Source organism: Coffea arabica, chromosome 6c, assembly GCF_036785885.1.
Source record: "Coffea arabica cultivar ET-39 chromosome 6c, Coffea Arabica ET-39 HiFi, whole genome shotgun sequence".
Taxonomy (NCBI): Eukaryota; Viridiplantae; Streptophyta; class Magnoliopsida; order Gentianales; family Rubiaceae; genus Coffea; species Coffea arabica.
In genome coordinates, this window is record NC_092320.1 from 13,128,239 (window position 1) to 13,152,615 (window position 24,377).

The window sequence follows — 24,377 nt, forward strand, 5'->3', positions numbered from 1 at the left end:
TGAAAATGGCAGGGAAATCTGCCAATGTTTTTGTCAAAGACTGAAAAGTCTATATAGAAACTAAGCATTAACGTAGGAAATCAATCATCCAACATGGTCTGAATGAGCAAAATCAAGCTATACATAGAAGCAACTAACAAATAGGTAGGAAGTTGTATTGCATACATTATTAGAAAACCAGTTTCAATCCAAACTCTAATATCTACTCAGATATGAGCTTGATCGCTCAAGGGTAGCGCTTCCATGCATTATCCTCCCTGTTGTTTCTGAATGCGCAGCATCCTATAGAGTATACTATGATGAGGAAGACCAGCACTATAATATTCAGAATGGCCTCCTTCTTCCAATCACTCTTGATATTGTCCAGCAGACCAGCCTTGCATGATTGGCAGTTGTAGCATAGAACTTTCTGATCATTACTCCAAGCCGTGCAGTCTGGATTAGTAGACCCTGCTGTTCCTGTCCAGTTGGTTGGGGTGACATAGGTGAATTTGCACTCATCTGGTGGCTTGCAGCATCCAGACTGGCAAGAGTAAATGAACAGAGAATGAGAGAGACAACATAAAAACGATTTAACTGCAAATGAACTAATTTCAATCTAGTCATATATCTGTGAAGAACCTTTCCAAGACATCGAGTTTAGGCACAGAAGCTGAAAATTTTACAGATTCTTTCACAGAAATTTGAGGCGTGCAACTAGTACATCAACCAGGAGACGATTCTCAAAATCACAAAAGGAACATCTTAGTTTATAACAACCTAGCAGTTCAACAATGTGTCAAATGTATTAAAAACATGCTTCCAATTCAAAAATGGAAAATGCAATCAATCCAAAGCAGGACAATTTATGATTTTACAGCAACAAGTTGAATGCCATTATTCTCCTCTGGAGATACTTGTTTGAACATGTATAATAGCAAAACAAAAATTGACAGAATAAGCAATAGGGTCAAGTAAATTGATATATCATTATTCTTAAAGGCACCACTTTATGCACCACACCACTTTTTGCAACAAGAAATATATACAAGCAGCATCACCAATCTGTCTCAGACAAAAAGCAGAACATTTTAAGTCGAGATTCTAGTCAAGTCTCTCAACTTTAGGAAACTACTCAATAACCATCATTCAAATATAACAGATCCATGGCAGTTAGTGATTCCAAGTGAAGATCAATACCCTTTCTCAAGAAACTTAAAAAAGTAAAATTACTATACCAACAAGAACAAACTACTGACACACAGTCCCAGCCCCTAAAGATATCTTCCAATTGAGTATCCAGATCTAGAGCGAGGCAGCAAAAACAGAAAACCCCTTCTCCCCTCAAGTGAAAAACTCAAGTTTTAGCTCAAAAAGAAAAAAGAATGACAACCATGCAGGTATGGAGAGCAACAAAAGATGCAATACTTATGAATCTGTACATACCTGAAGAGCAGAAAGCGTTTCCTTGTTAAATTGTCCTAAAGGAGTGGCACCTTGTTCAATCAGGTGCTTGCAGATCTGTGAGTCCTGAAGACAACTTCTAATCCTGGGCCAATTTTTGTTCACCCTTTTCTGCAACCAAGTGTTGTAATCCCCAAGCCTGTACTCCTTATACCCCTTACCTGCAAGGGCCTCACCAGCACCTTTATTTGTAACCACAAACGCAAAGATTGTGAAGCAAAAGAGGAGCACAATCAACAGAAACATGACCAAAAGGTACACCCAAAGAAGCCATGAAACTCTGCAACATGATCCAATGAGTCCTGCCAATGAAACCAACAGCAGAAACGCCCCCAATACTATCACTGGCTTTTCAAGAAAACGTTCACATTCAGTATTGGACTGCTTTGCTAGCCAAATCCCACCTGCAATTATTGGGATTGACAACAACAGCGTCAGAAAATTCAGTATCCCAAGCAAACTGTTGCTGCAACGTGGCATTTTCTCTGGTATTCTTGAAAACGAACCAAAAATATCAGTAACTTCTCAAGAAGCCAAGAAGCAAAAGGGGTGATTAAACTCCAATAGTTATGTGCTTCTTAATGGTGAACGAACCTAGTTAACGGTGAACAGTTTTACCAGTTTTATAGTAGGATCCGATGGAAAATTGATCTGGGTTGGAGCTAAGAAAGCGAGAATCTGGAAAATAAAAAGGAAGATATGATGAATGGAACAAAGGGTAAGGGTGGTTATATAATACTGGTGAAGACGGGCCGTTTAATTGCATTCTTAGTCCTCTAAGTTATCATTCTAGCCCATGTATCACGCAGTACCCTATTGCGTGTAATAGATTCATTAGCATTCATTTTACTATATATATGATGATTGAATTAACTAAGATTTAATTTCACATAAATTTATGTCATCTTTCATAAATTGATTCTAATTTTTACTTTTTGTTTGCATATTTTTTTGTTTGTAGAGTCAAAGAACATTTTGTGTAAATTATTAGTAGTACAACTTTTTGTTTGGTCAAAAGAATTTAGATGGATTAGTCTTGACTCAAATGGAGTATCTATATTAGCAGGAGCGAATGATCAATTGTGATTAATTATTATGCAATCTACACAAGCATATATATATATATATATATGTTCACAATCAATAAAAAAATTAATCCAATTTAGATGCTTACACATATTTAAGAGTAGGAAGGAAGGAAGTGGTATGGTATCTCTCTAATTCAAAGCTGAAAGATGTAGTCCCCTGTGTTTCAATAGCTACAATTGTTTGTAGGTTTAAATTGACAAAAATGGAGAAGATGAGAGACTAAGGTAAGAAAACCCAAAATGTTGGGGTCCCAAAATCTGTATGGGGAAATGTGAAACTCGTGGAGGTTGAGCTGGTCTGGAATTTGCTAAGGAGTTTCGGAGACGTGTGGCCGTTTCCGAAAAAATTTCAGCGTCAAGCGATAAGCCCAGTGCGCCACGTGTGACACGTCGTACTCGCCGTGTGAATTAATTGGACAAGCGCAACAAGGAATCGAAACGGATGGGAAAGCGTGGGACCAGACTAGCAATGCCAAAAAGTGTTTTTCTTTTTCTTTATCTTTTTTGAGCCCATTAGAAGCCAAAAATGTAACAATAAAAAGTTTTGACGCTATGGTAGACTTGATCGTTTTGGCTAGTAACTTATCTTGAAGGATGATGTGACTTTTGATCAAGAACAGGAACATTAGAAGATTTCCAAAATCTTTAATTTTAAATGTCCCTCCCCTTTTACCCCAACCATTATTGTCTCGATGGAAGATGATTGAAAAATACTCTTGTTACGAGTGTTTGGATTAAAAAAAAGAAGAAGAAGAAGTCTTTATGATGTGATGTATTTTATGATTAAAAAATGGTTAGAAAGATTTTTTTTTAGAAAAAAAAAAAAGAAAAACAATGTTTATTATGCATAGGATTGAAAAATAAACCAAATTACATGATATTTGAATCAAATTTGACTTATTAAGAACTCATTCAAATTTGGATCGCCAACTAGTCAAGTTAAGATTGAACAGCATTTTATATTCGCCAACATTTAAATTCGATAAAAAAATTAGTTCAAACTCGATTTGGCAAAATAAATAAGTCAAATTTGCATAAAATTTTAAATTCATTAAAATAATCAAACAAACTTGAATACTAGGGTGTTCAGTTTGATTAGACTAGTTTACACCCCTAATTATGCATGTGAAAAAAATCTTTTTTTTTTTTTTTGCAAAAAAAGAATATATCCAAAATCTTCTGGTCACTTAATCTTTGAGACTAATATTCAATGCTGACTGACTCAATGCAATTTATGATACAAATTCAAATATCCACTTCATTTTTTTTTTTAAAAAAGGAGTCTTTATACTTTAATTGCCTAATACCTTCTTGATTGGATTAATTTTGGTCTCACTTAGATTGCAATTTTTAAAATTTTTGAAGAAAAAAAAATATATATATATATTCTAACATTGTGATGTACGAGATAAAAAGGTAATTTAAAATTATGTCAAACAAATATTCCTAGTCATTGGAAGTTGATTTTAAATAGGAGAGATTCTACAAGATCACACACACAAGTTAAATTTAGCATTAAATGTGAAATAAGTGATGTTAAATTTCTATAATTTCACAACTTTAAAATTTCAACTGCTATTATCATTAAGGAATAGAAATTGAAGAAATGGTTCCACGAAGGGACCATACAATTTCCCAAAGATTAGTATCAAAGTAGGTCCTCCAAAAGAAAGAAAAAGAAATTGTTTAAAGAAGAAATAATTGTTTGTAGCCATATATATATATATATTTTTTCTTGTTTTTCTCCTATTTGAGAAATTGGACGCCGACTTATAACTTGAAATCAGGCGAGTCCCGCGCGCCGTGTCCATCGTTTAGTAATAAGTACTATAATAAATGAGTATGATGAGCTTACTTGGAATATTCCAAAGGCAGAGGCAGAGGATGATAGTTACTTAAAGCCAATCAACTCTCTTTCGTCCGTTTGTTTACTCAAATTCCTTATCACACGTTAAGAGGCTTCTTTATAGTCTCGGGGAGTTAGCTTCACAATCTTGCTGCCATCCAAACCTTTTGCCCCTTTTTTTTATTTGTAAATCTGTTCTCGGAATTTTCGTACCAACCCTTTCTTTCTTTCTTGGAGCATTGAGCAGATACACCAAAAAGAGTGAGTTGTAAGTAAGTAATGGTTGAATTGACCAACACATGTCGCTTTTGCTTAAACCTGAACCATCAATAACGCGTAATTTAAACCAAACTTTTTAATACTAATAATAATAATAGACTGAGCCCTTCTTCATTTTTAGTCCATTTTAAGAAATATTTTAATACTTAGCTTCATAAATCCTCAACTAATGTAAATCAATATAAGCATCATGGACCGATTCAAAGGAAGATAGGAAATTTCCCTTTTTATTTTTATTATTATTATTTCCTCAAATTGGTTGACGGATATAAGAATTACTAAATAATATTTTATTGTTCATTATGTGTGTCAGACGTTTTAGCCAATTAAAAAGGCATAAGTTATTTATTATCCCTAATTTTGGGGTCAACAATCAAAAAAAAAATAAATAAATAAATATATATATATATATATATGTGTGTGTGTGTGTGTGTGATTGCACTTTGTTTGTACTGAATATAATAATTGCAGCAACGGTTACGTGTTTTTTATGAATGAATCAGTACTTGCAACACAAGCACGCTTCTCAAGTTTACAGTTGTTGTACATTGGAAATAAATACACTACCTTATTGATCCATAACGCTGAAACAAAAACCCACAGATCAGCATCAGACAAAAGACCATGCAAAACTCAGCTCCCAATGCAGAGACATGAAGACCTAAAGCAGTTTCAAAATCAAAGGGGCCCTGGGAAAGTCCCATTCTCCCTCTGCTCGTTCCATCTCTCAACCTGTAGAAATGTAGCAGAAACTAGTTAGAATGCATTCAAAACTATGGTAAAATGGTAGAATGTTATCATCCTATTGCATATGGTAAAATAGTAGTCAAAGACGTTTATATAATATAATAAACATAAAAAGTGGGAACGCTGGAAAGCCAATAAAAGATTTGGTGTTGTACCACTTGGTAATTCAAAAAGGCCATCCCCATCAGCCATTTAATATATCTCCCTCAAACAACTAGAGGTTTTCCATACGCCATTACTAGAGGTGTCAAGAAGATAAAACGGGCTGCACAGAAATTCACATGAGAGTTGCAAGCAACTTCAAGCTCACAATCCAAAACTTACTCCGAAAGGAACTAAAACAGATAGTCAAACATAAAAGAAAAACCATAGCTGTTTTTGTTAATAACGATTAAGTTTTAACTATGATGTCATGTCACCACCCAATTCCCGTGTAACATAAAGGAGCAATAGTTTCCAATTGCAATGCCATCTCAAGCAGAATCACACATGAAATGGGACTTTTTATGAGGACAACAGTGCTCATATCTGACCTTTTGAAGAGGACTGCTGTCCCCCAAGCCTATGACAATCAATACCAACATTCAACAGGTAAAAGCAATTCTACATATATATATATATATATATATATACTTACTTACCCATTCACCAGGACAGAGGGACCTATAGTACTTGGCAAATTTTTCACATTCTCCAGAATCATCACCCTTGGCAGCCAAGCACCTGAAATCCAAAAAAGTGTTGAATCTGTGTAAACCAAATCATTATGATAGACCAACAAAAGCTTTACTGTGCTCTAAAGAGAAAACCAGGCAAGAGTAAAACCTATATCAATTACATATTCAACCGATAGAAAATCATCTTGAGTACCAAGATAAATATTTCTGTACTCACTCTTTTCTTTTTCCCCCCCAAACATCAAACCCTATTCATGAGCTTCTAGATTTAAAATGTTAGGGAGTAGTAATCTAGTCAAGTAAAAATATTTTAACTTAATCAGGCACTTTCAAAAGATATTTGCCTAAAGGTTTCAGCCTACACCTTCTTAACAAACACAAAACTAACTTAAGATTTCTCTTTCAACAACTGAGGGCTAGAATCAAAACTACGTAAGTTCAATGGTTTTACCGGAGTTGTTCCATGACACAGAAAAAAAATTGGTTTCTATGACACACTATTAAGCAATCAACAGCCACTCATATGTAACAAAGTCCAATGACCAGAAAAGCCTTATGCAGCCACAACTGACAGAGCATGTCCTTTTAAGATAATTGGTTTTATGGCATATTATTCAACAACCACTGGTGTGTAACTAGTCCAATACCCAGAGATGCCTCATGCAGCCAAAACTGATAGACCATTACCTGTGGAACTCAATGTAGCGTGTGAAACAGTGTCTAGTTTGATTAGTTGTTGGGAATCGGAAGTCAGCTGGTGCAGTCTTCAGTTCAATCTGACAATATTAGCATACAAATATTACTAAGAAGAGTGTAAGACAACTGTTCAACACTAAATTGCGTCTTCCGCTTTCTCATCATAAATCACACACTTAATTCACTACATAAAATGAAAAGGAAAACTATCAAAAGTTCAGAGAAGCAAACATTGTCACTTTAGAAAAAAGGTGAACAAGAAAAGTATTTTAACAAGTTACTTAATAGTTAAAATATTGAATAAGCATGTTTCCACTTAAGACGGCGTTCTCCTCCATCATGCTTAGATTTCATTGTAATATTTCCCAAGACATCATATCCTACCAGAATTCCAATAGTTTCGAGGCAGGAGACATCCACAGCAAGAATACATAGTTTTGACCCGATTGTAATTATGAGCTAAATCATGCTTTGCATGCTAAGAAGCTCTAGCCTAGGCACAGATAAAACATCTTTTCTCAGAATTAAAATTTCAACACATCATAATCATGAGATAGAAGACATTAAGCGTGTTCAGAACTAAGGCTTTCAACAAAACTGGATGCACTTCCATGCTTTTTTGAATAAGAATGTCCAATTGATAAAGAAAGAATTTTTTGAACAGGCAACTTTCAAAGAATGAATCAATAAAATCACAACCTCAAGAAAACCTTTTTTTTTTTTTTTTTTTTTTAGGTGTGTCCCGCAGGGAGTGGACCCCGCAGACTATTCACCACCCTCAGCAACTTGCTGGCAGCAAGGTTCGAACCAGGGACCTGAGGCTCCATCTTCAGCAACCTCAACTACCAGACCAAGCCCCTGAGGGCGACCTCAAGAAAACCTAATTCCTGCATATGACAGTTCTGTTCTGAAATCAAAAGGAAGGAAAAAAGTTCACTCTTGAGGCTAAAGGACAGTCCAGACGAAAGAAAAATTGTTTTTGTCTATTGTGGCAAATGAAAAATACTTTATCAGCAGACCTCACACACTCTGACATGAGATAGTCACCTCACACACTGTGAAATGAGATACTATTTGGCCCAAAGGACTAGAAATAAAAGTGCATTTACACAAAGGGCCAGCTATGGCTCCCTTTAGCTGTCAACAAGACTAGATAAAGAAAACATTTTACAATTGAGTCAAGAAAAGTAAACTACAATTTACATTCTCCTTCTATAAACAACTATTTGGCTAAAAAAATTAACAAATATAAACCACAACCAACATGCTCTATGATGAGCAACCATTTGGCCAAATAATTAATAAGTAGACCATCTGGAAATGAATAAAGCCTAGGTATGAGAACCAGTAACTTAAAAGAGCAGGCAAGGATATAGAGATCCCCAGAGTAATATTCCAAGAAGGTAGATTTCTTCTCTCAGTCTGGACTAAAGAACAAAGTCTACTTCAATCCTTATATCACCATGAAAAGAGAAGGGGGAGTCAACAACAAACTATGTCACCTTATAGGGATTTTAGGCTGGATTTTGAATTTTTATCTGCTTAGTATCCTCATAGTCATGAGAGAACTTAAACTATGAAAGCTCTTGCTTGGCTATTGGAGAAAGTGGGAAAGAAGGCATTCTGTCTCTTGGTATGGAACCCCACATTCACCTGTAATCTGAAACATTTTCAAGTATGACAATTAAAATACAGAGCTTTGAGAGCATAGAGAACCAATATGGGATTCGCTACAACAACCCAATTTTCGATCGGCATTAGGAGTACACAATTCTTCCCTTCATGTATGGATACTCATAAGAAAATCTTCCTGACTTGATATATTATACAGATGGAACATTGGGGGCACCCGTGGATGGGGTTTTCTTGTTTTCTTCGTTTTTTTTTTTTTGGGGGGGGGGGGGGAGCACAAAGAAAAGAAGGAAAGAAATATTAAAAAGTTTACAAAGAGAAAGAAGGAAAACAAGTCTTTTAGTAATTTCCCATATCATATCTCAAATTCCAAACATCCAGGTAGCAGGACATTTCCCTTTCCTCAATAAATTTACTATCAAAGGAAACCCAAACTAAATAAAGGCACAAACTTTTCTCTAAGAAAAACAAAACAGCAAATGTGCACATCCAACTAACTCTATGGTTTTGTTATAAAAATAACTCCATCATCCTTTCATACAGCTGCTTGCTTTCAACAAGAGTTCGTTCAGATTTGATAGCAATGTATTTCTTTACAAATACTTTGCTTTTAGGCCTCACTAGGTTTAAACTTTTCAGAAAAGCTATATCTATTTATGCTTCCCCTACAATCATTGGAAATTTATTCTACCATGAAATTAAACCCCTAGCACTCCAAAATGGTTCTTGACAACAAGAAATTTGGGCTCATCTCTCACCAAGGCTTGACAAGGCACAATATGGCAATCCAATCCCAAAAATTCCAACTTTCTCAAAAAAAACTAAATAAACATCCACTGCTTGACCTAATACTGGATATTGAAAGATAACACTTCAACAAGAACATCTACTGAATATCTGTTTACTTGGGATTTCCAACAAGAAGCTGAAAACCCACGATCATATATTGCATAAAAGCTAACATCTTGTTGAAATTCCTAACCACACCCATCTTAGAAGCAACTATACCATAGCTGCAACTTTGCCCCCTGGTAGGCATGAATGCCAACCATCATTTGCTTTTCCTCTTTAATTCTGAACCATATAAGTTCTATAACTAGATTCAAAACCAATTTCTTCTGTGTTAAAACTGAATGCCAACACCGCACTCTTTTAGTTCCCAAATTAAAATACCCATTAACCAATGCCTTTTACTGATTAATTCAAGCATAAATCTCCATAAAATCATTCATTTCTTGGATCTCTTGCACATTGTTTTATACTAGCTTTTAACCCAGAATTTCCTTCACACTTAAACCATATTTTCACAATTTTCTGCCAATAAAATACATGCAAAGATAACAGAAAATACATTGACTGAGTGGGATATATATACATAACCACGTTGTATGAGTCCATTGTGTACAGAACCGGCAATTGAATCAAATCATTAACAGATCACATAAAAAGGATAATGTACATAATCTCATCAGCAATCAATTAAGACGAAATTGAAACCACAATAAAACAAAGGTAGAAAATCATAGACTAAAATCCCTTAAAAATTAATGGATTAATTTCATTATTTTCAGTTTACCTCAGCCATTTGACGAGACGGGATCGATCGAAAATGATGTGAAAATGAGACAGAGCACTTTCTTCTGGTCGGCGGGAGAGAGTGTTGGAAACTAGAATTGTTACGTTTTGTTTCAATGATTAGTAGCAGTAGAATTAGCTCAGATTAGTTTGCAACCCTTAATATTTTCTTAGTTTTTACTTTTCGCCCTTCACCTTTTAGTTTTTGACACATAGCCCCCAACTGTCTTACAAAAGCTCTGGTAAAAATATTTTTTTTTCCCAAAATAAGGTTACATATACCTTACAATTGCAAGATCAGTACAACAAATTAGTTGTCATTTAATTTACAACTAATACCCGCAATTGATTTAGAGAAATGCCAAACTAGAAATAGAGCAATCTCATAATTAACTTGTATACAACTTATACACTTAATTTAATTTAATGGAAAAGGCATTCTTCATGCGTTTGTTCAAGAAAAGTAAATCATGAGGGAAAAGAGCAAAAAGAAAATGAGAAGGCAAAGGTGATTTATGCATTATTCCTTGGTTTGGCAGTTTTTTTTTTTTTTAAGTCACAAGTATATTAGTAGAATTTTCAAAACTATGACAAACGGGTCATTTTGAATCTCTTGCTCCCAATTTATGCATAGGAAAATAGTTCTTGAAATACATTTAGCTCCAAATATAGTGGTTAAGAAAAATTAAGGGAATAAGTGGAGCGCTGATTTTAAATATAAGGGAATAAGTGGTTAAGAAAAATTAAGACTACGCGTGGGTAAAAATTGAAGATATATTAGAAGTATCAACAAAACGTGTTTATTTTGCATGTTGGAGACACACAACTCTAGACTTTTTAGCCAATTTCCTAATGTGTGGATTTTTTGGTATGAAGTTATATAAGGATGGGAAAATTTGGAGATTAGTTATTGTTTTTGGCAATTGATGAACAACAAAGAGGTAAAAGAGTGATAAACCACATAAATATGAGGAAATTATAATGGTAAACGCAAAATTAGGAGGAAAACTTATAATTAAGCTTTCTCTAATCAATTAACTGTCTATTTTAGGTAGCATATCTTTTATTCTTGCTCCCACAAAAAAAAATTTTTTTGTTGTAGAATAGCTCTAATTCTCATTACTTAAATCCAGCCAAATCCCTATAATACATATATTTAAAATATCATATCTCTATATTTTTTTCTCATAAGTTGCAATGATAAACCTCTTCGAGTATTCCTATCTTCCACATGTTTAGGTGAAATTTCTCTGATAGGCTCCGGCTTTTTCCGTTTAATAGGTCTCCATATTTAAGAGGAAGTTTGGGTTTTATATTGTTAGAATTTCAATTTTTGCTATCCATTCTCTTAAAAGAAGTTAAATCATATTATTAACGATAATTTTTAATGCTTTTAGTTTACAAGAAGATGATGGCTAACAAGTAGCAGCATGTTCTTCAACTAATGATCAAATTACGAGACAGTGATACTTTATTACAAGGTACCACTACATCAGTAGATGTGTTACTGCTGTTTCTAAAAATTGATATGGAATTCAGGTTAGTGAAACCCTATATGTCCACCGATGCAAAAGTTCAAAGGTGTCTCTAAACCAAAGTTTTCTTTTGTACACTCTCTCTTTTTTCTGATCATTAAAAGCATGAAAGTTTACGTGTAAAAAAAGTTTTTATTACATGTCAAATATCCTTATGATGAGTGAACCCTACATGCTTATTTACTCATCCCCAAACCACCAATCCTAAAATGTCTCAACCCCCGAAAAATTGCAGTTGAATTCGCATCACCTAAAAAATAGTAGACGGCCTCTTTCATACACGTTGACTGACTAAGTAAAATGCTAAAAGAGAGAGAAAAGGAAGAAATGTTCAACAGAGTCCAGTAATAATACTTCGTAATTAAACCACCTTCATTGATTTGTAAACCATCTTGGAAAGACCATTGTTGTTCCATACTGCATATTTGCTCATGGCTGAGAATTCTGCTCCCCCAGAAGAAGTTGTAGTGCCTGTTCCAGAAGAAAAAAATGAAGCCAAAGAAAAAGAAGTCGTGGTGACTATTCCTGAAGCAAAAAATGAAGCCGAAGAAAAAGAAGTTGCAGTGCTTATTTCTGAAGCAAAAAATGAAGCCAAAGAAAAAGAAGCTAAAGAAATCCCTGATGATACTACCACCACTGCTGCTGCTGCCACTACTAATACTAGTGTGGCAGCTAAAACAGATAAAATGAAGATTATTGTGCTTTCATTAACCGTACTTTCATTTCTTCTTTCCTTTCCAATCCTCTTTTCAATCGCTTGGTTGCTGTACTTGAGACAATATGACTGTGAAAACCTTCTTGACTTGCCAAAGTTACAACTTGTGATTGTCATTGGTCTAGCAATTGTCTTCTTTGTGAGCAACTTTGTAGTGAAATTTGGAAGCCGGTTTCCTATGCTTGGACTTCTCTTAGTTGTGGTGCCACTGATTTTGATGCTGATTGTTGGTCTTGGACTTGAGGGTGCTTTTGACATGGAAGCTCGTACCATACCCGGTACTCCTAGATGGCTTGAGTTCAGGGTGGATAATGACTACAATTGGAAGGATATCAAATCCTGCTTGTATGCTACAACGACATGTAGAGAGTTGGCGTTAAGGTCTTATACCACCAAATCCTTTGACTTCACAGCAAGCAAATTATCATCGATTGAGGTACTAAGCTAATATAAATGTCACATGAAATAGTATACGTGTGCTTGAGTAGACATTACAGACAAAGAATTGTTTGGCTGGTCGAATATATATATAGGTATATGTAAAATATAAATCACTAGTTTTGCATATGGCATATCCTAAAAACATGTTGAATGCTATTGGCTTAGTTTTGCATGAGAAAATTAGTTTTGAAACTAATTTCTACATTAGCAGAATACTTCTTTTTCAATGGTTCATACACATGTTATTAGGCAGTGTTTGATACTTTAATTCAACCAACAACTTAAAAAAAAAAATTATGATCGAATTTTTTTCAATAAATAGTGTGCTTAGTTTGAGTGATTTGTGTTTTCTTTGGTCATATCACTTCTACAATTGCACCTCTATTTACATTTTACATTTACTCACTGGACTGTTTTTTACATTGGCGCAATTGTCTAGTCTGGTTGTTGTCTGCCGCCAACAAGCTGTGGAATGGAGTACGTGAATGCCACATTCTGGAGGAAAGAAGATTCAACACTGGATGCGTCCAACCTATTGGAGAGGGATTGTGATCTATGGAAGAATGATGAAACCATTCTGTGCTACAACTGCCAAGCCTGTAAAGATGGATTTCTCAAACCATTACTTGGTAAATGGCAGAACATTGGGACCTTCCTCGTTGTCATGGCTGCTCTGCTTTCAGTCTCGCATCTGTTGCTTTTTATTTCTACAATGTGGGAGCAACTTCGAGGATACCATAAAAGCAAATTAATCGCACATTCATTTTAACTGACTAAGAGTTATTAGATGAGGTTTTGGATTTGCAAGCTATTTCATCCTTTGTTCTTTACTTTGTTATACATCTTTTTCGTGTATAATCGGGGACATCTTTGATGCTATGGTCATCTTGGTTTTCGGTTTTTCACCATCCCTTGACAGAAGCAGAAGCTACCAATTTTTTCCATGCTATCAAGCTCTTCTTTGATTGTCATATGGGCAAAAGTATGTTTTGGATTATATACCACGAATTTTTAAGGAGTCGTAAGTTATCATTTCCTGAACTCCAAAATCTTGGTTTCATCAGGCAAATCACACTGACTAATTAGGAGTGGTCAGTTATAAAACCTCCACCATTAGGTGCCAATACGACAAATTTGTTTTATCATACACAAGCCAATTATCCTTATTAAGCTTTACCAAAACCAAAACTCTCCTCCTCCCATCCTGAATTCATGCACAGTGCAGACTAGGATGAAACAAGATGCAAGGAAAACCACAGGATTGAAGAGACTGCATCTCTTCTGAGTATTCAATGACATGAATATCAGCATCCATGGGCGTCTCTTGATTGATAAGTACTTTCTTCAAGGTGATTAATATATTCCTTGCTATTTTCCAATCCCAAACCTTATTATGCCCCAACCTAAGCCCAACAGAGGGAGACCAAGCGGGAGAATAGAAGGGAGGAGACATAAGTCAAAATAAACTACACAAACATATCTGGACTGCAAAAGGACAATAAAAGAGGAAAGCTATATTATACAGAAGCTAACAACATGCTACAATTCTTGTAGTAAAATTTGGCTAAAGCCATGAAACAGGTTACGATAACTTACAAGGAATTCTCAGAGTTAACGAGTACAAGCCTACAAGCTAGTATTTGGTAAATCATCAACACAAGATTCTACTAAGTTGCATACGAAGGGACACCAGGATCCAGTTTTGGCTGATACATTCACCTCCGAGCATGCGAGGCATCATATGTTCCCGTCCATGAAGGATTCCCAGCAGCACCAGCAACAGCTCCTGCTACAGCTCCAACTCCATCAGGAGCACCTGCAGTGACGGAACCACCATACGGGATCATTCCCGGGGATATAGGCCCAGCACCCATCGGAACAGCAGGTCTTCCATAATTATCAACATATCCACCACTACCATGTACAGCAGGTGGGTAGAATGTATGTGGATTGATGTTGGGTCCACCATACGTGTAGGGAGCTACACAGACACCAAGCATTATTGGCTAAAGGGATCACATTGGAACTTGAGAAAATAATAACTTGAGAGGATTTCAAAAAACAAACTTGCTACCATGTGCTCTCTTCTCGACATTGAACACCTCGGCACGCAATCTTTCCAGTTCTCCATGCATGCCCACCATTTCCTTCTCCATGATTCGCATTTTTTCCACTTTCTCTATGTTTAAACCTTTTTCGTACTCAAATGTCATTCTTTTGCCCAAAAAGAAAGAAATTTGAATTAAATGCTTGCACTAATATCAGTTAATGGGTGATACCGACCAGAATAAGAAAGCCCAATATGTAGTAATCAGAAGCAACATTACTTTCCTGTTCACCAGAAAATTATTTATAAAACACACACATATCAAGCACAAAGCAACAGTTTCCAAATCTAAAAAGAGATGCAGGGTGAAAAGCACAAGTGATTGTTTCCACGCTTTTCCTGTTACTAACAAGGATAAATCACGTTTCGAACTGAAATTAAGCTTTACCACAAAACATAGCATCAAGGATTTCTTAGTCCATAACACATAAAGAAAAGCTCAGAAGTGAATGTTTCAGCTCATCAAAAAGATGATATTAAAACAATATGAACAGTTGACTCCACTCACCGTAACCTTTGATGTTCTTTCCTTAAACTATCGAGTTCAGTATTCATTTCCGGTAATGTTTTGACATCAGCACGGGCTTTCTCCAGCTCCTGACTGGCCTTTTGTACTTGAGCAGTCAGCTCTTTTCTAGCTAATGCCAGGCTCCGTGCCTCAGAATGTGCTTGCTGCAAGTCCTTCTTTACACTCTCACCAGCTCTGATGTCAACTTCCATTTTTGCTATCCTTTCCAATAATACACGAATCTGGATATCACTCTCAGTCTGCATGCTTCTAATATGATCTGCAAGCTTCTGTATTTCTTGCTGAGCAGCAACAAGATCCTGCCTCAAAGCCCCATGGGAGGCTGCCAACCTATGATTATCCACAGCAAGCTGCTCAATTTCCGCTGCCTGAACAGCCAATCTACTATCTAAAAGCTCAGGAGGAGGAAGTGGCTCCATCGGACGATGGCCAGCAGGCAATGCACCATGATGAATGAAAGCAGGACCTGGTACAGAACGTCCTTCATGTGCTGATGGTATGTGTTTTCTCGAAGTCATTGGATTAAAAAAAAAGCCTCCTCAAGTAAGGGCGGCAAAGTATAACTTTCTCCCCGAGACTATTTAGGATAAATTACCTGCAATATCTTTAGAAGATGAACAATAAGAAAAAGTAAGAATCTCTTCCAGGTTCCATCTAGAGAGAGAAACACTTAAAGATGTACCCAAAAAGCAAGAAGCAGATACAGGAGAGTACAAATTATTCAGCTATTCGAACATGCATCATAGGACAAAGTGCACTTGAACTCATGGAGAATAATTTGGAATTCATATTTTAGTACACAAATTGAAGTATTGAATAAAAATTTTAAATAAAATCAACAACAACAACTAAAGAAGTTAAACTACCATTGGCCAATATCTCATCTATTAGGTCAACATCAGACAAACGAGCATCATTTACTGGGATTAGGCAAAAGAACGTTGTAGTGCCAACTATAATCATAAATCAGAGTCAAATCATTCTGATTGCATAGAAAATTTTCCTACCAAAGTAACCAAGCCAGATGCCTTTTTCTTCCACGATAAGTTGACCAGACAAGAAAGCAGATCCATAATCATTTTCAAACTCAGAAATCACACAAAAATTCTTCCTTCTGTGTACTAGTACAGTTAAGGCCTGGGATTCCTGAGCATACTTTCAGAGACAACCATTTTGGAACAACTATGTAGTCTCTTTTTTGGGTGTAGAATCAAGCCATTTAAAGAATCACCCCAACAAATCAGCATTTTCCCCACTGAGAAGTTGTTCGGTGATACTGTTAATTTAACAATTAGAATTCCAAGTTCTTTCTTGAGAATCAATAATTAGCATGGTCAAAACTCCATTATCTAGTATTTGTCCTATTACATGACAAGAAGTCCACCTAAATGAGCATAAGGATCTAGGCATTGAGCAATCTCCACCCTCATCGAAGTTCATAATAATGAAGAAGTTACCATCACCATTATTGCATGATGATATGGTGTCTATGGAAATTTTTGCATTGTAGAAGTAACAAAGAAACGTTAAAGAAAATCACAAACTCTCTCTTTCAACGACTATTAATCATCATTTGTCACAAGATAGCAAGTAGAACATTAAAGCATGCCTCAAGTGTCATTAACATGTCAATATTCAGAAAGTTTTAATATGTTGATTATATGATCAACACATGCAGTGTAAAGATCCATATCCTACAATGAACCAGAATTTAAACGTACCATTTATAAAAGTTGCCACGTTTCACACATCGGCATCTATGAAGCCTAGTTGCCATGCTTCACACACTGCCATCCTGCTTTTAGCACACGATTCTACATTACCACAATTTCTTATTACCTAGACTTCTCAATGGCACTTCCAAAAGATAGTCAAAATATTTAAGATCGAACTTCGCTCATATTTCCCCGTAATCTGAATTTGTATCATACTTCCCAATAACCTAAAAGCAACCCAAAAAAAGCTTTAAAAAAATCAAAACTTTATCCACAGTGTCCTGCTTTTCACGAAATTATGCATCACCTGTATTCCCTAAACTTTTTCCAAGAGCCCAGTGAAAAAGCTTAACATTGAAGATACCTCATACTTTCCTATAATCTAAGAACAACAGAAAATAATAATACAACAAAAAACAAAACAAAAAAATGAAAAAAAAAGGATCAAAACTGTATGTTTCTTGTGCTCCTCCTCTAATTTCAAACCAAAGCCACAATTGCAAATGATCAAGATATGCCTATTTCACAGCAGGATGCAGCAAAAAGCTGCTGTCTCTCCTGAGAAGTACTCCTTCCGCATGCCTAACCAATCAATGATTAATGCAACACAAACCCACGTAAAAATCTCCTTTTAAGGCTAAAATCAAGTGTCCCTTTTCCTTTTGCCATTAGAATGACAATTTTACGCTAAAGAAACAAGAATTGAACCCTGAACCATGAAAATTTTTTTCAAGACAAATTTTGGTTTCTTAAAGCAAATCGAAACAAGCCCAGATAAAGAAAACTGAAAGCAAGTAATTACCTGTTCTCAGGACTGATAAATCGGAGGGTTCACTCCAACCACAGCTCATGAATTGGGAAAAATTGCAGCATTAGGTACCAACTCTCGTGGAGCCATGCCCATCATCTAATTGCACTCAAATCGTGGACTCGGGTCACCAAATTGTGGGCTTTTCTAACTCAAAACACTTATGGCCTTTGACGGGATAATTAAACAGAGGGCAGGGACAGCCCAATAGGTGTTGGGTTGACGAACCCTGGAGTGTATTAAGATTGGAAAGTAAAGAAATAGGTGTCATAAAATTTTGCAGTTTTTATTAGTATCTTCTAGAGCCCTATAGTTTTTTTTTAAAAAAAAAATTCCAACAGGGGAGGATGGGACCTAAGAAGCTGTGTAAGAGTAAGGGTATTTGAATTCAGAACTTCTAATTATAAGATGGAAGTGGAATATTTTTTAATTTGGGTTAATACATAATAATAATCCAATTTTTGGGATAGTTAATTTGTTCTTCTTTTTTTTTTGAGTTAAGTTTTTCTTACATTACACATTCTATTGGAAGGTACTTGTAAACTTTTACTTTTACAAAAATGTTTTCCTCCTATTGCAATTCCTGTTTGTGGGCTAAAAAGTCAAAACCAAACGAATTGATATTGGAAAAACACTCTAGTAAGAGGATCATGACTCGTGAGAACATATGGAAGATACTCCGTCCGTCCCATTTTGATAATTCTATTTTCCTTTTTCATCTGTTCTAAAGTATAGTCCATTTTCTAATTAAAGAATGTAATTATCTTTTAATTTCTCTAAAATATCCTTATTCAATATAAATTGTTATTAGTATAAACTACCTTATGTAAAATAGATTGTTAATCTACCCCGCCCTCCGGGGCTTGGTCTGGCGCTTGAGATTGCTGAAAATGGAACCTTAAGTCTCTGGTTCGAACTTTGCTGCCCACAAGTTGTGGAGGGTAAGGAATAGTCTGCGGGGGTACACTTCCTGCGGGAGACCCTTAAAAAAAAAAAAGATTGTTAACCTACCCCATATAATACATTTAGATTTAATCTGAAATAATATAAAATGAGGATTCATTCTTTCTTGACCATCAATTCAAGTTTTCATGAATAATTAATATAAAGTTATACTTTATTTAATGTAAGGGTATTTTAGGAAAATAGCAACCTAATTTTGTTTTTCCAACAAAGTTAACTGCTTTTTCTTAAATTGTGTGAAAGAAAAACGAGAACTATCAAAATGGGATAGAGGAAGTAATATTTTTAAACTAAGGCTCATAAAAACTATTTCTTTTGCTTTGAAAACAAATTAAAGTAGAGGGTTAAAGATAGGCTTAAAGCTCTCACACCTCACACCTAAGTGCAATGTTAAATGGCATTTCATGGATTCACTAAGGGCCTATTTGGAAGTGAATTTTTTGGCCAAGTTTTTTAACTACAAGTTTTTTAACAACTTTAGCTACAGGAACCCAAAAAAACTTATCAAAATTTTTAACTTACACATTTTAAAATATCTAATACACAAAAAACTTCTATCTTTCTTCTTCTTTCTCCCCCATCCCATCCACCATATCTTCATCGCCGGCCACCATCTCGGCCGCTGTTTCCGGTGTCGGCTACCTATTTTGGCGCCAGCGTTCCCAAATTTTTTTTTCCTTCCTTTCTCCCTCCCTCTCTCCTTCCCTCCCCTCCCTGGCCAAACTCTCCCGACCTATGCAGTAGCAGCAATTACTTTCCTCCTGCTCTGGTTTTTCTTTCTCCCTCCAGTCACGCCAACGCTATGGCTGACGGAGGAACAGGGGAACAGGGAAGGGGGGAGGCGGGAAACGGGAAATGGGAAGGGGAACATGGGAGGAGGAAACGGGAGGAGGGTGGCGAGACAGAGGGGGTGGCATGTAGAGAGGAGGTGGCAGGGGGAGGGGGTGGCGGGGCTGCAGGGGAAGGAGCACAGGGGAAGGGGAAGAGGCAGGGCAGAGGGGCTAGCGGGGACAGGGCTGGCGGGGAGAGGGGGTGGCGGGGTAGAGGGGGGTGGCGTGCAGAGGGGAGGGGGGAAGGGGCAGAGGGGCTGGCGGGGGAAAGGAGTGGCGGGGAAAATGTAGAGGAGAGGAGAAGGGGAAAGGGAGGAGAGGGGTGGCAGGAGGGGGAAGGAAGAAGAAGAAGAAGAAAGAGAGGAAAGAAAAGAAAAAGGAAAAAAAGAAAAAGAAAAAAAAAGAAAAGGAAAAAAAATTCACCTTACAAAAACTTTTACAAAATTTTTTATCTTACAAAAACTTCAACAAAAAAATTTTTTACCTTATAAAAACTTCTATAAAATTTTTTCAAAAACTTCTACAGTGTACTACGTTAGAGTTTTAGATAAACTCCTAAAAAAACTCAGGTTCCAAAAAGACCCGAGTTCAAGGGAAGGAGGAGTTAATTCATGATACTTCCAAGAGTACCATCTCTAAAAAAATAATAATCTAACGGAGACATTTGAAACTACAAGCTGTTCAGCAATTAGACATCCATTTTCCAATCCCACTCACTTAGTGCGAAGAATTAGGCCCGGCAAGCAGTGGACGCCTGTCAAAATAAGCAAAACCCCTGGTGTTTCAACTGATTATATTAGCCACACAAAATGCTGCAATGCCATTCTTGAGTAACAAGTCAGCTCCTCCATTCGAAAAATCACCAAATGTTTCCTTTGTGCTTCACTGCTTAGTTTACACGTACTAAGGTTTCATCATTCATTGTAAAATGCACCAACTTTGTCATTAGCTCACCAACAGCAATAAATAGCTGAAATTGCATGCAATTAGACATGTAGAAACTAGACCTTATTCTACCTCGGAGGATTCTACCAGCACCTTGTAAGTTACAACCGCATCACTCTTGACCGACTTTGTCTATCATTTTCTAGCGACCAGACATAAAATTAGACGATCTTGATTAGCAATAGACTTCGGTTGTGAGAAATGGCACCAATCAAGTCCTTAGCATTAGTTGCATTTCTTCTTGCATGTTCTGCTCTTATATCTGAGTGCAGGGTGGCGAGGAAAGACTTGGGAGTGGATCTTGGTGGTGGTATAGGAGTTGGAGTCGGAGCAGGAATAGGGTTGGGCATAGGAGGAGGTAGTGGTGCGGGTTCCGGGGCTGGTTCGGGATCTGGTTCTGGTTCAGGTTCCCATTCTAGCTCGAGCTCATCATCAAGTTCATCAGCTTCTTCTTCAGGGTCGGGGTCTGGATCAAGTGCAGGATCAGAGGCGGGTTCATATGCAGGATCTAGAGCTGGGTCCGGGTCTGGATCAAGTGCAGGCTCCGAGGCTGGTTCATACGCAGGATCTAGAGCTGGATCTGCATCGGGGCAAGGACGTGGTCGTGGTTCAGGATCTGGTGCTGGGCATAATTAAAGACTCTAGCTTTGTTCAAGATTATTGAAGAGGAAGTGGCAGAGAGTAAAGATCCTCATGCAAAGCCTATTAGTAACAGTTAAATTTGTAGCAGATAATTATCGTCTTGCATCTAAATAAATTATGAGTAGCACAACCGCTTTTCTACCACCTATTGTAAAAGTAGATGTGTGTGTCTTGAACTCTTGCGTCAGTTGTAATCATTAGTTATGGAATGTTTAACAGCTTCTCTTTTTTTTTTTTCCTCCAAGTTTATGTTACCTCATCTCGTACAATCTTAGTTTCTGTTGGTATAATGTTCAATGAGGTTCTAATATATATACCTGTTTAATTAAGGCGTAATACCAGTTGATCAGATCTCAAAATAATCATCAAATAAAAAATGATGAAATTAAACTATATAAGAGATAAAGCATGGAAGAAAAGAGGTGGAAGCTAGTTATAACTTCGTACTGCTATTTACAAGGACAGTCATGAAAACGAGACTTCGGAAGACGAAAACAAGATACTTGGCCAATCTGGGAAAATGAATCATTTAGGTACTAGGGACAAGGGGTGGATACAGGAGAATCCCAATAAGAAACAGAACAAATTCGGCTCCTGAATTTATGTTGTTGTCTTTTCAGTACCAGGAGATCTAAAAGATAAATCATAAATGTGCTTAAATTTAGTGTTCTTGGCATATTCTCCCATCGTGATCTTTATAATGATGGAGATCACTATGAGCTACACACATAAGGATATATTTTCTGATAGAGGAACAGTTGCTCTTCACTATTAGTCATGACAGGAACTGACGTCTGAGAATATCTTGGAATATTATTAACTAGGTTTCGTAAGGAATCCTCCAATGATTAAAAAGTCGACACCAAAAAAAAAATATATATATATATCAGATTTAACAGGTGAACCGCACCCGAAAAAACAAAAAATCAACCAAGACTCTGGCATATGCATTCGTCGTAGGTAAATTGTTTGGGATAAACATGTACCACTTTTCTTGGGTGTCCAGGTCATCTGTTCTAGCAGTTTCTGAATCGTTTGATACTTCACCCCACACTATTTAGAAGTTAATTAGAGGATTATGCAGCCCCTTGTTTTTCTTTTAAAAGTGTACATTTAATTAATTAATGTAATGATTTTAGTGACTTCACACATCTTCTTGGTTTGGATGGTTATCCTTACTTGCAATATCAGGCAACACCAATATCAAGCTCTCGATTCTAATATTGAATAATTAATTTTTATGATGCTCTCGATTGTTTTTACATTCTGATTATAGATTTTTTTTATCACCAAAAAAATTAAAATTTATAATCATTCAAAGAGTAGCATTACTTGTTCTGATTATCTCTATAAATAATTTCTATAATCAGATTATATAAAATCTAAAGCAATCGAGAAGAAGGCCTATATATAGAATTTAGAAAACAAAGCCCCAATTGTTTTGTCTAAAACAGACAGTTTTTAACATATTTAAGAACATAAATGAAGGTAATATATCAAATCTACATTTTCCCTTCCCTTCTTGAACTGATTGGAGTTTGTTTATCACTTTATCCCCATTATTAAGTGTGCCAAAATACTTCTAGATCATTGATCAATCAACTTCCAAAAAATCAACCCATAGCATGATATAACAAGCCAAATTAAGCTTGTCAATTGACAAGCCTCCATCTGAGAGGTTGACTTTGCGCCAATCATTTTCAACGGATTGCTTCTCTTACTGCACCATTTATAGCACTATAAAGGCATTAGAAGGACAATTATTGATACTAATACCAATTGTTAATGGAATTGTTACACCTCACCCTCCATTCAGGAGTTTCTTAATCTCTTGTTCTTTATCATCAATTTTCAAATTATTTTCGGGGGAATAATCATCCAATCTCAAGAAAACGAGTTTGACAAACAATTATCCTTTTACATTGTTTAGTCCCTTTCCATAGCACATTTTTTCATCCTTAACTAAAAATATTATACTATTTAGTGCATGCAAATACATCAAAAACTCTCCACTACGTTAGTGGAATTGTGGGTCGGCAGTCGGCACCATAACATGATAAAATGGCCGTCGCACATGACACTCCCTACAGCTTTTGCATTCCATGCGTTAGCTTTTCTCGTCCACAAACTTTGCTTCGTTTTCGTTCAACGTAAAATCTTCATCTTCAACAGTATTCTCAATAATATAATTAATACAATTGTCCCCCACTTCTTTTCTTTTGCAAGTTTGGAACTTTTCTCACCAACTTTGCTTCTTGTACAACTATAAATACCTCAATTTTTGATGAATGTTAGCACCAGAGAACATCCAAGCATTAGTAGCTATAGACAAGAGAATTGTATCATTCACATTGTTTAGAAGCTAAATTGTAATTTTAGCCAAATTTAGCATCAAAGATGACTAAGTTGAAGGCATTGTTAGTTCTTGTTTGTTGGCTTATTTCAGCTCTCGCTATGGTGGCTGAAAGCCGAGTAGCGAGAAAGGACTTGGGTTTGGACTTGGGGTTACCCATAGGGGTAGGGATTGGAGCCGGAGTAGGGATTGGTTTAGGAGGTGGGAGTGGCTCAGGAGCTGGAGCTGGCGCAGGTTCTGGCTCAGGATCTAGTTCGAGTTCGAGTTCGAGTTCAAGTTCGAGTTCATCAGGTTCCGGTGGTGCAGGCTCAGAAGCTGGCTCGTCAGCAGGATCATATGCTGGATCAAGAGCTGGTTCGAGGTCAGGCTCTGGTGGTGGAGGCTCAGAAGCAGGCTCATCGGCAGGATCATCAGCCGGATCAAGAGCTGCTTCAGGATCAGGAGGCAGTCGAGGAGGAGGATCTGGGCGAGGGTCTGGTTCAGGCCATGGTGAAGGTTATGGCGAGGGTTCAGGAAACGGAGGTGGCCATGGTGAAGGAGGTGGATCTGGATCAGGTTATGGTGAAGGAAATGGAAAATGAATACATGTCAAATGCATATATGTTAAAGAAGGAAATAAAGTGGTAGTCATGCAGTACTTGGACTCGTGTATTTTGTTTTAGACCTTGTGTAACTAAGAATGATCATTGCCTGCACTTTAAGTAAATTGAAGAAAGTTGAATGGTGTCGTATGTTTTCTTCCGTTTGTAGTAAAATCTATGAAATCCCTAGCTACAAGGGTAACAGCAATAAAATTATTGTCATTTTGTCA

The 24,377-nt window shown here is 36.5% G+C and overlaps 6 protein-coding genes across 11 annotated transcripts; 3 read left to right on the plus strand and 3 right to left on the minus strand.

The window, feature by feature from the left end:
• Positions 1-2,267, minus strand: LOC113692860 (tetraspanin-8-like). Its single transcript, XM_027211455.2, has 2 exons — positions 1,426-2,267; positions 1-523 (listed from the first exon to the last, which is right to left on the minus strand). The coding sequence occupies exons 1-2, from the start codon at positions 1,921-1,923 to the stop codon at positions 227-229; spliced, it is 795 nt and encodes a 264-aa protein (XP_027067256.1). The 5' UTR covers positions 1,924-2,267; the 3' UTR covers positions 1-226.
• Positions 2,268-5,121: 2,854 nt separating this feature from the next.
• LOC113692861 (cytochrome c oxidase subunit 6b-3) lies at positions 5,122-10,127 on the minus strand. Its single transcript, XM_027211457.2, has 4 exons — positions 9,985-10,127; positions 6,768-6,856; positions 6,045-6,126; positions 5,122-5,388 (listed from the first exon to the last, which is right to left on the minus strand). Exons 1-4 carry the CDS (start codon positions 9,991-9,993, stop codon positions 5,335-5,337), a joined length of 234 nt encoding a protein of 77 aa, XP_027067258.1. The 5' UTR covers positions 9,994-10,127; the 3' UTR covers positions 5,122-5,334.
• Positions 10,128-11,949: 1,822 nt separating this feature from the next.
• Positions 11,950-13,448, plus strand: LOC113692953 (tetraspanin-15-like). The gene is made up of 2 exons (XM_027211551.2): positions 11,950-12,669; positions 13,114-13,448. Exons 1-2 carry the CDS (start codon positions 11,950-11,952, stop codon positions 13,441-13,443), a joined length of 1,050 nt encoding a protein of 349 aa, XP_027067352.1. The 3' UTR covers positions 13,444-13,448.
• Positions 13,449-14,167: 719 nt separating this feature from the next.
• LOC113692857 (protein FLX-like 4) lies at positions 14,168-17,967 on the minus strand. Of its 6 annotated transcripts, none has more exons than XM_027211447.2 (5): positions 17,828-17,960; positions 17,032-17,124; positions 15,290-15,914; positions 14,749-14,888; positions 14,168-14,655 (listed from the first exon to the last, which is right to left on the minus strand). In XM_027211447.2, exons 3-5 carry the CDS (start codon positions 15,826-15,828, stop codon positions 14,390-14,392), a joined length of 945 nt encoding a protein of 314 aa, XP_027067248.1. In that variant the 5' UTR covers positions 15,829-15,914; positions 17,032-17,124; positions 17,828-17,960; the 3' UTR covers positions 14,168-14,389. The 6 variants fall into 6 exon arrangements, with proteins under 6 accessions (XP_027067248.1, XP_027067252.1, XP_071909070.1 ...); XM_027211451.2 differs by having other exon boundaries at positions 17,032-17,252; XM_072052969.1 differs by having other exon boundaries at positions 15,290-15,905; positions 17,032-17,105; positions 17,828-17,938.
• A 2,485-nt stretch (positions 17,968-20,452) lies between these two features.
• On the plus strand, positions 20,453-21,457 carry LOC113692954 (uncharacterized). Its single transcript, XM_072051631.1, has one exon. The coding sequence runs from the start codon at positions 20,773-20,775 to the stop codon at positions 21,205-21,207; it is 435 nt and encodes a 144-aa protein (XP_071907732.1). The 5' UTR covers positions 20,453-20,772; the 3' UTR covers positions 21,208-21,457.
• A 2,036-nt stretch (positions 21,458-23,493) lies between these two features.
• LOC113691865 (uncharacterized) lies at positions 23,494-24,377 on the plus strand. The gene has a single exon (XM_027210189.2). It carries the CDS (start codon positions 23,611-23,613, stop codon positions 24,145-24,147), a length of 537 nt encoding a protein of 178 aa, XP_027065990.1. The 5' UTR covers positions 23,494-23,610; the 3' UTR covers positions 24,148-24,377.

Coding starts and splice junctions, on each gene's coding strand:
- LOC113692857 (XM_027211448.2), bottom strand. CDS start 15,828: ATGACTTCGAGAAAACACATACCATCAGCACATGAAGGACGTTCTGTA. Junction 14,889..15,289: donor AAAGAACATCAAAGGTTACG/GTGAGTGGAGTC, acceptor TTTGGGCAAAAG/AATGACATTTGAGTACGAAA. Junction 14,656..14,748: donor TGTCGAGAAGAGAGCACATG/GTAGCAAGTTTG, acceptor GTGTCTGTGTAG/CTCCCTACACGTATGGTGGA.
- LOC113692861 (XM_027211457.2), bottom strand. Junction 6,127..6,767: donor CGCTACATTGAGTTCCACAG/GTAATGGTCTAT, acceptor TTTGGATTTCAG/GTGCTTGGCTGCCAAGGGTG. Junction 5,389..6,044: donor CCCTCTGTCCTGGTGAATGG/GTAAGTAAGTAT, acceptor ACATTTCTACAG/GTTGAGAGATGGAACGAGCA.
- LOC113692954 (XM_072051631.1), top strand. CDS start 20,773: ATGGCACCAATCAAGTCCTTAGCATTAGTTGCATTTCTTCTTGCATGT.
- LOC113692860 (XM_027211455.2), bottom strand. CDS start 1,923: ATGCCACGTTGCAGCAACAGTTTGCTTGGGATACTGAATTTTCTGACG. Junction 524..1,425: donor AAACGCTTTCTGCTCTTCAG/GTATGTACAGAT, acceptor TACTCTTGCCAG/TCTGGATGCTGCAAGCCACC.
- LOC113692953 (XM_027211551.2), top strand. CDS start 11,950: ATGGCTGAGAATTCTGCTCCCCCAGAAGAAGTTGTAGTGCCTGTTCCA. Junction 12,670..13,113: donor GCAAATTATCATCGATTGAG/GTACTAAGCTAA, acceptor GCAATTGTCTAG/TCTGGTTGTTGTCTGCCGCC.
- LOC113691865 (XM_027210189.2), top strand. CDS start 23,611: ATGACTAAGTTGAAGGCATTGTTAGTTCTTGTTTGTTGGCTTATTTCA.